The 13,660-nt window shown below is 48.0% G+C and overlaps 1 protein-coding gene across 2 annotated transcripts in view; it reads left to right on the top strand.

The window, feature by feature from the left end:
* The window catches only part of LOC100627093 (cytochrome P450 4X1), a 55,565-nt gene extending 44,435 nt beyond the window's left edge, over nucleotides 1–11,130 (top strand). The window contains exons 11-13 of one of the 2 annotated variants that reach the window (XM_084965168.1): nucleotides 604–686; nucleotides 1,478–1,658; nucleotides 10,632–11,130. In XM_084965168.1, the coding sequence (XP_084821294.1) occupies nucleotides 604–686; nucleotides 1,478–1,646 (252 nt within the window). In that variant the 3' untranslated portion in view covers nucleotides 1,647–1,658; nucleotides 10,632–11,130. Of the gene's footprint in view, nucleotides 1–603; nucleotides 687–1,477; nucleotides 1,659–10,631 lie in introns of those variants that run through there. The other variant, XR_014808403.1, reaches the window with a different exon arrangement.
* The last annotated feature ends 2,530 nt before the right edge of the window (nucleotides 11,131–13,660 follow it).

Raw genomic sequence — 13,660 nt, 5'->3', positions numbered from 1 at the left:
CTCGAAACTCTAAACTCTCACAAAGTGGACAGATCCTTCCTTTTCCATAAGCTGCTAGTTTCCAATCTGTCGCGTGCCATGGGCGAGTGGTTCAACTGATCACATAAGCATTTTCACTTGACCTGTAAGTAGGCGCCCGCCTCCCCTCAAAGCGAAAGATCACCAATGGCCATGGCGTTTCTGCTTTCCCCTTCCTTAACCTGGGTAGCCGACTAATCAACTGGGAGACCAGACAAGTTCTGCAGGTCCAGAGTTGTGCTGTTTGGTACGGTGGCCATGAACCACCTATGGCTATGGAGCCCTTGAGATGTGGCTGCTTGGAGTGGAGTTGTGCTGGAAATGTCAAATTTTAAAGATGTAGTGCCAAAAAATGTGAGGTATTTCCTTAATAATGGCCTATATTGAATCCACATTGGAAGGGTCATATTTTCTGTTAAGTAAATGCTTGTATTAAAATCCATTACCCCTTTTTCATATGCGGCCAGCAGAACATCTGAAATCACATGTCTGTATTCTATTTGTGTGGGTCAGGGCTAAGCAGTAGCTTAAGAAATGTGCTGATGGTGTGTGGGGGATGGTGGCGGGCTTGCCCTCTCATTTCAGGTCTTTGACCCCTTGAGGTTCTCTCAGGAGAATAATGACAAGAGACACTGCTACGCCTACTTACCGTTCTCAGCTGGACCAAGGTGAGGACAACTTGAAGTTGTTGAAAATGCACAGAACTGTTTGCTTGGGAACGCTCTTCTCCTTGTAGCCCCTCAGCTCTCTAAATTCGTCCAGGGAAGCTCGTCTTCTCGCCTGACCAAGCGCTAGGTCTTGGTGCCTGTTCGAGCCCCTGAAAGGGCCAGTTAGTTTCCCAGAGCACGACACCTTTCTCTGTGTCACACTGTACAGCCATGCCTCAGAAAGCTACCCAGCAATGCGAGCTGTTGCTCATGGGCTCAGCGCAAGTTCACTCCCAACAAAGGAGAAAGACTTCTGTTTTTTCAAACTGTATTGCATCTGTATATGAACGTCCTAAATTCTAAGTTACTTGAAGTGTGTATCACGATGAGTTGATACACACAGACACCGTGAAAGGATCCCTCCCTGCCTAGTTAATTGGCACATCCTTCACCTTCCGCATTTACCTTCTGTGTGTGTGTGAGGGGACACTGAAGTGCTACCTTCTTGGCAAATTTCAGTTCTGCAGTGCAGTGTTACCGGCTACAGTCACCCAGTTTTACATCCGAACCTCAGAGGAGAGACGGTCCTCTGGGCACTTCCAAGTGCCACCTTGTTTAGGGAGGGCACCACCTGGAACCCCCCAGCTCACAGTCTTGCAGGGAGCCCTTCAGTCCAGCGTCCAAATGTTGGTAAGTCACGTAGTGTGAAAATGCTGCCAGCGAAGTCAGACTTGTTGTTCTAGGAGCTTATGAAAGAGTCAGAAGGAGCATTCCTTGTTCAAGTATCTCTTTCTTTCCCTTGGCGTCTGCAGGAACTGCGTGGGGCAGCAGTTTGCGATGGCTGAGTTAAAGGCGGCTGTCGCCTTGATTCTGCTCCGCTTCTCACTGACGGCAGAACCCACCAGGCCTCTCGTCTCCAGGCCCAATATTTTCCTCAAACCCAAGAACGGGCTCTACTTGCACCTGAAGAAACTCGCCTAATGTCAGCCCAGAGTACGATGAGTACATACATTTTATTTTAAAGGCAGGTTGTAGCTGATGGTTCAAGACAAGGGAGGAGAATGCAAGCGTGGGGGTGGGGTTAAGAGAAGAAGGGCTGAGGGCCCCTGTAGAGCTGCCCATTGTTCAAAGCATGTCTGTGTGACCTAAGGTAGCACCTAGATCTCTTTCCGTAGGACTGACCAGATTTTCAGATCACTTCTGTTTGATTCTGGCTACTACTCTTGCCACATATCAAGCAAGAGTTTTGCTAGATGGCTTCCATATAATTTCGATTGTTTTAAACTTTTTTCAGAATGACACAGGTCATAGGTGAATGTATGCTCACTGTAAAAGGTTTACAACACTCGAAAAGCGGGTGGAGTTAGAAGTAACCTAGGCCACACCTCCCTGCCCAATCTACTGCTTTTCCTGAAGACGGAATAGTTTGGCGTGCACTCTTTCAGCTTTTCCCCTGTACAGTTCCGATGTGCATGTGTATGTGTGTGCTCTTGTCTATGGGATCACATCCATATTGTTCCTGCTTTTTCTCACTTAATAAAAACGCGTCTCAGTCCTAGTCATAGCTTCGTGAAATTCTGTGATATGGATATACTATAATTTATTTAACTATCTCCCTCTCATTGGATACGTAGGTCATTTCTGTTTGCAAAGCGTGCTTATTGGCCATGTATGTTTGTCTTTGTTTTGCTCTCTGTGATGTGTATTCCATTTATATTTATTTTTCTCTGAAGCCATTTGTCTTTTTCTTTTTTATCCATTTAGGATTTCATATGTATTGTGGAAAATAATCCTTGATGATAACATTTCTTTGTAATTTGCGCCCATGCTTTCACTTTTTAAAACTGTGTGTACAGTGTCTATCACCATGTGGGATGTCTAAACTTCATGAAGTAAGGTATATAACTGTTCTTTATGGTCTTTGGGTTTGAGTCTTGGGTAAGAAAGCCTCCCTTTGAAACATCACCAAGATATTCTAGGAGTTCCTGCTGTGGCACAGGGGGTTAAGGACCCAGCATTGCCACAGGTGCAGTGAGGTCAGCCATGTGTCACACGTGTGGCCACTGAAATAATAATAATAATAATAATAATAATAATAATAATAATAATAATAATTAAAGATATCCTATACACTTTCCTGGTGCTAACACCTCTTGCGAAGCCCAACAGAAATCTCTTAATGATCTCAAGCTTCGCCACTTATGTGGTGTTGAAGTGCCTACTGCGTGTCAAATATTCTGATACCCATTAGAGACTCAGTGGTCGGCATGGCCCCTGTCTTCGTGCAGCTTCTGTTCTACGGTGGAAGTTGGATACCAGACAGACCATGACGGATTCACTGAGTGCCGTGAAGGAAGTGAGTGGGCTGAGCTAGACGGTAATCAAGGGGAACCTACTTTAGATAAGGCTGTCAAGAAAATCTTTAAGGAGGTGAGATGCAAACTGAAACCTGAATGTTGGTAAGAGAAGCTACCCCCACTATTCCTCCTGTGCCTGACAACAGCAACATCATGGCAAATCGCTGGCCAAGTTAAATAGCCCTGAAAAGAATAGGGTCCCTGCCCAGGACGAGCCAACTGATCTTGACAGTCTGGACAGACCGTACATGAAAAGCACGCACTGATGACCTCAAGAAGCCTCCATCGCCAGAAGCTCCCCTAGGAGAAGAACCTCAACAAGACGCAAATTTCTTTCTCTCTCCCGTGAAAGTCTCGAGGTGGCAGGTGGTCCAGAGCCAGCAGCGTGGTTTGCTCTGCAAGATCGTCCAAGTATCCAGGCTCCTTCTGTCTTCCTCCCCCGTCTGCACAGGGCTTTCAGTTAGGGATCTAAGAGAGCGGCCAGCTTCCGCCACTGCATCTGCCTTTGAGCCAGTGGGAGCAGAGGGAAGGGCCTGGGGAGGCGAGCGCCTTTCCCCTGGGAGACATTAGCTGCAAGGTGTATACATCCCAGCTCTGCCCAACCCCTAGTCCCAAACCTGATGAAAGGGAGACTGAGCAATGTGGTCGTTCCCTGGCAGCCTTGTACTCAGCTAAAACGACTTCTGTTGGCACAGAGGAAGGATGTTGAAGGGACACGGGGTCATCTCGGCCACAATCAGCCTATTGTGTATGGGCTGGGTCAGGTCTTTTTAAAATGGAGACAGCATCAGGAAGAGTGCTGACCATGGAGCGTGTCACGGCATTCAGAGTTTAGAAATCAGGAGCCAAAAAAAAAAAAAAAAAAGAAAAAAGAAAAGGGAGTTCCCGTCGTGGCGCAGTGGTTATCGAATCCGACTAGGAACCATGAGGTTGCGGGTTCGATCCCTGGCCTTGCTCAATGGGTTAAGGATCTGGCATTGCCGTGATCTGTGGTGTAGGTTGCAGACGCGGCTCGGATCCTGGGTTGCTGTGGCTCTGGTGTAGGCTGGTGGCTACAGCTCCGATTGGACCCCTAGCCTGGGAACCTCCATATGCCGCGGCAGCAGCCCAAGAAATAGCAAAAAGACAAAAAAAAATAAAAAGAAATCAGGAGCCAGCCTCCAGCAGGCCACACAGGTCAGTGTGTTAATATTCAGTCCCACGTGTGGAGTGGGCAGGGAGGGCAAGCATCTTCAAGGCGTTCCACGGGCCTGGCCCAAATACTGGCACATTTGATGAAACCAGATTGCATTTTAATGGAGCCCTCCAGGAACCAGAGTCTCCTTGAGAACACCTGCAAAGGCTGCAGCCAAGTGTCCCCAGCTCTCCCTCCAATCTCGAGAGGGCTTGTGACAATGAAGCCCTCAGCAAGTTCAAATAGAAGAAAAGCTGCACGTCTCTCCCTGAAGGGAGCAGTCGAGCTTCCCTGGCAATCCTCTCTAAAACATCTAATAAGGACGCTGGCTTTTCTCTTACTTCTTCCCCCACGCCCACCCATGGTTCTGAGAATTACTGTGCTGGCCACCAGCTCCCTAAGGCCTCCATCCCTAGAGACTGCTCTGAGATGCACCTCCTGGGCTGGAAACAGGCTGGAGGGAACCACTTGTGCTTTCTCTCTCTTCCCCACTTGGAGCCAGCGACACTTGTTTGGGGCATACAGAGCCACATCTGCCGAACAAATGGACCTTTAGGTTGGCCCCAACTGTAGCCACAGATTGACCCCGTAACCCTGTATACCCCTGGCCTAGCAGAGTGCCTGCGGCAGCTCGGGAGCTCAACGCATGCCTGTTTAATGGATGGATGAGTTCATGGATGGATGAGTCAACAAGTTCACCCTGACCACAAGCTCACCTTTCTCCCCAGCCACCACACTGACCGCCGAGGCAAGGACTAGTTACTTCTGTTCCGAGAAGCCGGCATCGTGCCTCTGACTCACAGGCCCTTGGTGTCGGCCTCAGCCTTGGCACAGCTCATACCTCCTGCCAGGGGCAGCACTCAGTCTGCCCTCATTCTACACTCATAAATATTTGTGGGACACCCACTGTGTTCTAGGCACTGGGGACACAGCCATGAAAAGCCAAAGACTGACCTCTTGAAACTTAGGTTCTAGAGGAGACCCAAACGACTAAAAAGTGGATGAATGTGGAGTTCCCATTGTGGCTCAGTGGGTGAAGGACCTGACTAGTACCCATGAAGATGCGGGTTCAATCCCTGGCCTCACTCAGCTGGTTAAGGATCTGGCATTGCCGCAAGCTGGGGCATAGGTCGCAGATGGGTCTCGGGTCCCAGGTTACTGTGGCTGTGGTGTAGGCTTGCAGGTGCAGCTCCAATTCAACCCCGAGCCTAGGACTTTCCATGTGCCCCAGGTGTGGCCATTCATAAACGAGAGAGAGAGAGAGAGGAGTTCCCGTCGTGGCAAACAAATCTAACTAGGAACCATGAGGTTGTGGGATCGGTCCCTGCCCTTGCTCAGTGGGTTAAGGATCCGGCGTTGCCCTGAGCTGTGGCATAGGCAGACGCAGCTCGGATCCCGCGTTGTTGGCGAAGGCTGGCGACTACAGCTCTGGTTAGACCCCTGGCCGGGGAACCTCCGTATGCCATGGGAGTGGCCCTAGAAAAGGCAAAAAGAGCAAAGAATAAAAAAAAAAAAAAAAAAAAAATAAGAGAGAGCGAGAGATAAAGAAAGAAAAAGAAAAAAAAAAGCGGATGAAGAAATCAATCCATTAAGTTTATGTCTGCTGTAGAAAGTACCAAAACTCCAAAGCACAGTGGCGTAACCACAACACAGTACAGGAAGCTTATTTCTCAGTCTCATCACAGTTCAATACAGGTGTTCCTGGAGGGCTGGCAGGTTTCTGTGTGAGAGAGTCAGGACCCAGGCTCCTTTCATCCGTGGCTCTTGCTAGCCCCTAGGGATTCGGCATTCTCTGGCTCCATCCAACAGACGGAGGGACAGGGTGTGGAGAAAGCATGCCTGCTTTCCCCTCCTCATCTCAGACGTGGTACACGTCACTTCTGCACATGCCGTGTTGCAAAGAACAGAGTCCTGGGCCTGAGAGCAGAGCTGGACATAGAGCCCCTGGCTGGGCAGCACCAACGCTACGCTGTGGAGGAAGGAGCATGGACCCTGCCACTCTCTGCACTAAAGGATCCCTTCGGCCACCGAATACCTGGGTTTATGCTCGTCCCAAACACAGACCACACTCACCCTCCGCAGGATAACCACCCAAGTCCCACCCCCTGATGCCCAGAACCTCCTCGTGATGCACGTTGCTCTTCATCAGGCCTTCACGTGAGGCCCGTGGTCCAGGGCCTATGACCTGGAAGACACGTTCTCCTCTCTCGTTACCCAGTCCTCGGTGGTGGAGCAGAGACAGGAGGCCTACAACAAGAAGCCCTGAGCCTGTCCCCAAGCGAGGCTGCATGTCACAGAGGCTCTTGCTCTGAGGGCGGCTGTGTGACTCGGTTTGGACCAGCGCAACATGGGCGAAGCTGATGGCTGCCGCTCCCGACTTGCTTAAAGCACGTTGCCTGTCCTGGATTTCCTCTTCCCTTCCCAAGGGCTGCACCTCGGCCCGGACACGGAGATGCGAATAGCGTTTTCGGGAATGGCAGGTTAAGAGGGAGGGAGGCCGGGCTCTTGACAAACGTCATGAAGCAGACCTGCCCCACCAGCCTGGATCGTCCCGGTGATTCTGCGTCCATTGAAGCTCTCGTTACCTTCCACCCAAACAGATGACGTGTGACTTCGGCGCTGAAGAACAGCGCACCTGCATTCAACTGTCTTTCCCAGGAAGGAAAATGAACTTCTTGCACTAACACATGCCAAGAAGTCCCCTCCAGGCTTGGCCAATGCCTCGGCTCAGGGGGATTAGCCCTGGCCCCGTCCATCTTTCCGTTCTGCCTGTCTCATGCAAGTTCCAGGTCTCACATGCCTATAGAACATTGTCCAGGAATTCCCATTGTGGCGCAGCAGAAAAAAATCTGAGTAGGAACCATGAGGTTGTGGGTTCAATCCCTCGCTCAGTGGGCTGACGATCTGGCATTGCCATTGAGCTGCGGTGTAGGTCACAGACATGCCTTGGATCTGGCATTGCTGTGGCTGTGGCGTAGGCCGGCAGCTGTAGCTCTGATTGGACTCCTAGCCTGGGAACATCTATATGCCACAAGTTTGGCCCTAAAAAGCAAAAAATAAAAATTAAAGATTAAAAAAGATGTATGCTGACATACAGAGATGTACTTTGGTAAATCATTGAGAAAAAAAATCAATTTTATTGTATATAAACACAAGAAGACTATGGTCTTAGCCAAAAATACATATGAAAACAGGATGAGGTTTCTTTCTGAGCATTTGTATTACAAATGAAGTTTTCTTTTCCTTTTTAAAAAAACTGTGATTTCTACAATCAGCATGTACAAAAATTCCAGTAAATGTTTGTTATTATTTGATAATCCTGGGAAAGAGCAGGAATATGAATCTTGAACAGATGAAAATAATTTCTCACTTTTTGAGGTTTTTTTTTTAACTTTTTGGAGAATGGGTATCTTCTGTCAACTTTTAGTCTCTTCAGAAGTAAAGGCAAGAGTTCCCTTGTGGCGTCGCAGGTTAAGGATCGGAGTTTGATTCCTGGCCCAGGAACTTCCACAAGCTGTGAGCATGCTCCCCGCAAAAAAAAAAAAAAAAAAGCAAAGGGAATCTTTTTATTTGTATATTTAAAGGTATATATCTAAGTATATACATACATTTTTGATCATATGTAGCTTTATTACATATGATATGTAGATGATTGCAGATTAGTCATTTTCTTTTGCATTCTTTTGAGAATGAAAAGTAGTATAAAGGATGATTATCACTGTTGCAAAAGTTTATAAGGTTTTAGTTGTGTCCTTATGAAATAAAAAGTAAAAATAGCACATATAGATTCTTTTTACTGTGGCAAAAATATTGCTTCACTTCATACAAGTTTTCCTTGAAATACTGAACTCTTTGAATATATTTATTCATTCTTTCAATCCATTTATTAATCAAATATGACGTGAATACCTATTATGCAGCAGACATATTCCACTCAGGCCCCTTCATCTATTTCTTAGAACACCTTCATCATTACAAGCTTCATATTGCCTCCTATGAGCAAGATGAGAAATTTAAAATTGAAGTACTGATTTAATCTCAGTTGATGCTTTTCCTCCCTTCTTTCAAACAAAAGCTTTTTTGAAGGTAGGAAATTGTAAAAGCTGCCCTTTTGAATACTTATAATACTTATAATAGTATTAAATACTAATATTGGTCGTTGGGAATGATTTGATATACTATAACTCTAAATGTTGAATAACATTTCAATCCTGAATTTTCTTGGGCTTAAAGTTCCCTGAAAATCAGAATAATAAGTAGGTTTTTAGGAGTTCCCATCGTGGCTTAGTGGGTTAAGAGCCAACTAGTATCCACGAGGATTCGGGTTCAATCCTTGGCCTTGCTCAGGTGCTTAAGGATCTGGCATTGCCGTCAGCTGTGGTGTAGGTTGCAGATTTGGCTTGGATCCTGTGTTGCTGTGGCTGTGGCAGAGGTTGGCAGCTGCAGCTCCAATTCAACTCCTAGCCTGATAACTTCCATATGCCATAGGTGCAGCCCTAAAAAGACATAAATAAATTAATTAATAATACTTTAAAGAAAAAAATCTTTTTTTGTTTTGTTATTTTAATTCTCGTTCCCCATAATGCTTTTGTTTTATTTATTTATTTATTTATTTATTTATTTATTTATTTTGTCTTTTGTCCTTTTTTAGGGCCACACCTGCGGCATATGGAGGTTCCCAGGCTAGGGGTCGAATCAGAGCTGTAGCCGCTGGCCTACACCACAGCCACAGCAACGTGGGATCTGTGCCACGTCTGCGACCTACACCACAGCTCACGGCAACACCGGATCCTTAACCCACTGAGCGAGGCCAGGGATGGAACCCACAACCTCATGGTTCTTAGATTTGTTAAACACTGAGCCATGACGGGAACTCCTATTTTATTATTTTTTGAAAATCGAAGTATAGTTGATTTATAGTACTGCCCATGATGATTTTAAGAACTAAAATTTATTTAAATGCCGACCATGCGACTAAAACTGCAGGAGCCTGCTCTATAGACCATTATTTCGTTTAATCCACAAGGCACCTTGGGTTTATAATTGCCTGCTATTTTATGTACCAATAAGAAATTTTAGGCATTCTCTTGTGGCGCAGTAGGTTAAGGATCTGGCACCATCACTGCAGTGGCTTGGGTCGCTGCTGTGGTGTGGGTTTGATCCCTAGCCCGGGAAGTTCCACCTGCTACAAGGGCAGCCAAAAAAAAAAAGAAAAAATGCTGGCAACTCACAGATCTAGAGAACAAACTAAGTGGTTACCAATGGGGAGAGAGAAGAGGAGGGGGCAATATATGGGTTCGGGACTAAGAACTAGGTTTAAAATAAGCAAAAGGGGGAGTTCCCGTCGTGGCTCAGTGGAAACAAATCTGACTAGCATCCATGAGGACGCAGACTCGAACTCGGCCTCACTCAGTAAGGATCTGGTGTTGCCATGAGCTGTGGTGTAGGTCAAAGATGTGGCTTGGATCTGATATTGCTGTTGCCATGGCTGTGGTGTAGGCCAGCGGCTACAGCTCCGATTCAACCCCAAGCCTGGGAACCTCCATATGCTGCAGGTGCAGCCCTAAAAAAGCCAAAAATAAAATAAAATAAAATAAAATAAAATAAAATAAAATAAAATAAAATAAAATAAAATAAAATAAAATAAGCTACAAGCATATGTTGTACAACATAAGGAATATAGCTAATATTTTATAACAACTATAGATGGAGTACAAGCTTTATCAAAAACTGTGAATCGCTATATTGTATCATTATACGCCTGTAACATGTATAATATTATACGCTAACTATACTTCAATTTAAAAAAATAGGAACCTGACACAAAAGACACAGGATAATGAGCCTAACGGGGAAAATGAGAAACGATAAAAATAATGGTGCCAATTCTAATTCTAAGACATTGGGAGTTCTTTCTCGTCCTTAAACCACGTCTGCAAAGAAGGTATAATGTTTCACTTAATTGAAACAGTCTTTGCCAAATAATAGTAATAATGACATTAATATTCTCTAACAATCATTGAGCTGTGATCTGGGCAAGGGTCTGCTCGAAACACGTTACACAGCTTCTCATTTAAGCGTCGCTGTGGTGTCCTGTGTGATGACAACAGCTTTATCCACATTTTGCTGATGAGGAAATGGAGCCGAAGAAAGGCTGAGGGGCAGCCGAGAAGGGGCGGAGGAGAATTCAAACCCAAGCTGAGCTGAATCTCAAGGTCATGTTCTTTCTCTTCAAAGAGATTGTTCTTTCACTAATGTGCTGAGGAATAAGCGCTAAGAAGTGTTCTTTCTCCAGAAGAAAACTGAGTATTTGCCCTAAAGGGATAGGAACAGCACATGACCAAATGCTTAAACGTTATTACAAATCATTGCAAGTTATTGCATGCTTTGAAAGTGTACGCTGCAATTTCCTAAACAGTCCTCTCGCTTTTGTAGGGCTGCTCTCCGTTTGGCCTGGGCCAGTGGCCATCCAGCTGGTACGTCTCCTAGTAGAGAGGAAATGCCAGTTTGACCTCTGTGACGATGAGAACAGGACAGCACGGATAAAGCTGCGTAGTAGCCAACAACGTCACCAGGAGATGGATTTGATTTCACGACTTAGACTAAAAATGAGTTGATCTCATTGAGATCTAAGGAACTGGTGAAACGTGTGGATGGTTGACTTTGAATTCTTAGACTCTGCCTTCTGTTTCTTAGCCTGCTCCTCACAGCCATCCAGCGCCAGGAAGAGGAATGTGCGTGTGATCTGCGGGAACGAGGTGCCAACCCAGACCTCGTGGACGTCGCTGGCAACGCTGCCCTCCGCCATGCTCCTTTGGACAGAATATCTCCATCTCAGCAAAGCTGCTTTCACGCAAAGCTAATATTGAAGGAAGAAACAAGGTTTCCCTCAACTAACTTCATTTTGATAAATACATGTTGTTGGTTTTTGTCACAAGGGTTTTATTTATGATGACATTATACTGAACACCATCCGTCAGGCCCTGATCCCACGGAAAGCTTGTCAGAGGGGTAGAGAAAGGTGATGCCCATGGAAAGGGCAAAGCTTTATCTCCCAGCCACCCTTTACGCCAGAAGGAAACACTTCGCCATAGAAGGAAAGGCTGAGCCTCCACACAATGGGGTCAGCATTTAACTCGCCCACGAAAAGCTGCACACAGGAACTGCAGAGTCGAAGGTGATGGCAGCACAGCTTACTTCAGTTAGACTCTAAGGGGAACTTCCGGCCTGGAGTTGGTTTTGAAAAAAGGCTGCGGAGATCTAGCTTGAGTGTCACCTGTTAGTAAGACAGAGACGCAGGGCGTTGGGATGGTTTTCAAGGTGACTTGCCTCCCGCTCAGAGGGACACGAGCAGAAATACTACTGCTCATTGTGCTTGGGAGCCATCAGATGGGACTGCTGCTGGCCTCTCCTCCTCCGGCCCAGGGTAGAGGAGCGGGGTTGGGGGGGTGCAGAGAGTTGTGACCCTCTGTTCTCCTACCTGATCCCCTTGGACCGAGCCCACAGGTGAGTCAGATGCCTGGACTTGCACTGGGCCGTAGATGGGAGGCATCTGCCTCCCCTCTAGATCTGGCCCAGGGCCTGGACCCCCCAGCTTGGCCCTCCTCCCAGTGTTAAGTTCCCAGCAGTACATACAGTGGCCAGGAGCTCGGGCTTAAGATTCGTGCAGGCTCTGGTTCAAGTGCCAGCTCTTCTTCCCACTGCGTGTGGGACCACTTGGCCTTTCAGATGCTCCGTGCACTTGCCAGGAGAAGTGGTCCTGTCATGCCTTCCCCGCGAGGCTGCTGGGGAGACGCAGACATGATGTATGTGTCTGAGACTCGCGGGAAGTTCTCTAGGCTCAGCCCAGAAGCCATTTCTGGGAAGTGTGTCCCCAACCCCTGGGTTAGGGGTTTCCTCTGTGCTACCCCAGCCATCTCTGCACTCACCACCCTGTGTGGTCTGTTCACTGGTCTGTGTCCGGCCCCAGGTCTGGGCGCTCCTCAAGGGCAGGCCTGGGGTGACTTTCCTCTCTGATCACCAGCACCCAGGTCAGGGCTGAGCCCAGGGAAGGGAAACCTGAGGGGTAGGAAGAGACCCAGAGGAAGGGGCTAAACCCAGTCATCTGTCCAGCTGTATGTCTGTCCATACCCCTCAGACACACACCTGCACCTGCTCGCGCAAGCTCTTTCCCCTGAAGGTCCCGGGGTCAGGGAACACTGATGCTCCATCTGGTTGGTCTGCAGTGGGTTGGGGAGGGGCTGCTCTTCTTCTGCCTGTAGCCTCGGCTGCCACCTGGTGGCTGCAATGGGAAGGGCAGATTCAGCAGAGCCTTTGAACTTCACACCTTTAGGCGACTCTTCCCCCTTAAGCACTGGGACCAGAGGCTTTTCCAGGGCCTGGCCCCAGGGACCCCATAGGTTGTGCCAGCACGTTGCACTGTGGGCTTCAAGGGCAGCATGGCCTCCAGCGCCCCCTCCTTGTGTCATTGGTGTGGTGTAACTTGCAGCTCCAGTTCAAATTCTGTGCCCCCATCTGGACTTCCATATGTTGTGGGTGTGCCCAAAAAAGGAAAAAAAGATTTAGAGTAAAGGAGTAAAACTTTTGCGGCACCCTGCTCCCTCGAGACCCTGGCCCCCTGGAGAAGCAGAGCAGAGAGAGTTTGATGAGCGAGAAGGGTGGAGGGAGGTCAAGGCCAAGTCCCACTCTGGGCCTGAGCAGCCTGGAAGACGGTAGAGCCACGAAGGACCCCCAATTGGGTTGTGCAGGCCTCGGCTCTACCTGTAACCTGGTGAGACTGCATCTGCCTGCGGGGAGGGGGCGTCTTTTTCTGATTCGCATATGGGCACCATTCAGGCTGGCGCACAGCACGGAGAATGGCAGGTGGGTGCCCGAGGACAATCAGGAGCATGTGGGGTGAGGATGCATTTGGACACGTGGCGTCTTGGAGCTCGTGGAACGTTACAGGGAGCAGACTGGGGGCAGCTGGGTGCACAGGAAAGACCTGAAGCTCCGTTGAGCAGGTAGTAATTGAGCCAGAGATTGTGTCTTCTAGTTGGCTGCCCACTGGGAGGGTGAAAGGCCAGGTCTGGGCCAGGCAGCCTGCACACAGCCCCGCTCTGACGGCTAATGTCGTGTGACTTTGGATCAATCAAGTCACCTGAGCTCCAGTTTCCTCCTCCGTAGACTGGGGGCAGTACATGGTGTCTGTCTAATAGGAGGTGTCGTGAAGATGCAAAGAAACGTGTTTTTCTCTGCACAAACACATAGAATAGGGCCAAGTATACAGTTAGTGCACAATAACTGTTAGCTTCTGGGTTTTTATGGCGATTGTTATGCTGAAAGGAGGGACTCAGCTGGATGCAGGAGCACAGTGTGTTAGAGCAAAATCCTAGTCACCTTGAACTGGAGCAAGGCCCTCACCCCCCACCCCTATGTCCTCAGCCAGCCTTTGGTCTGCAGAGAACTTCAGCCAAAGAGTAAGT

This window comes from Sus scrofa, chromosome 6 (assembly GCF_054392235.1).
Source record: "Sus scrofa isolate SSC_HxYL_T2T_F1_AM1 chromosome 6, Sscrofa_HxYL_maternal_Yorkshire_Landrace_v2.0, whole genome shotgun sequence".
Taxonomy (NCBI): Eukaryota; Metazoa; Chordata; class Mammalia; order Artiodactyla; family Suidae; genus Sus; species Sus scrofa.
This window is presented reverse-complemented; position numbering and strand designations above follow the sequence as displayed.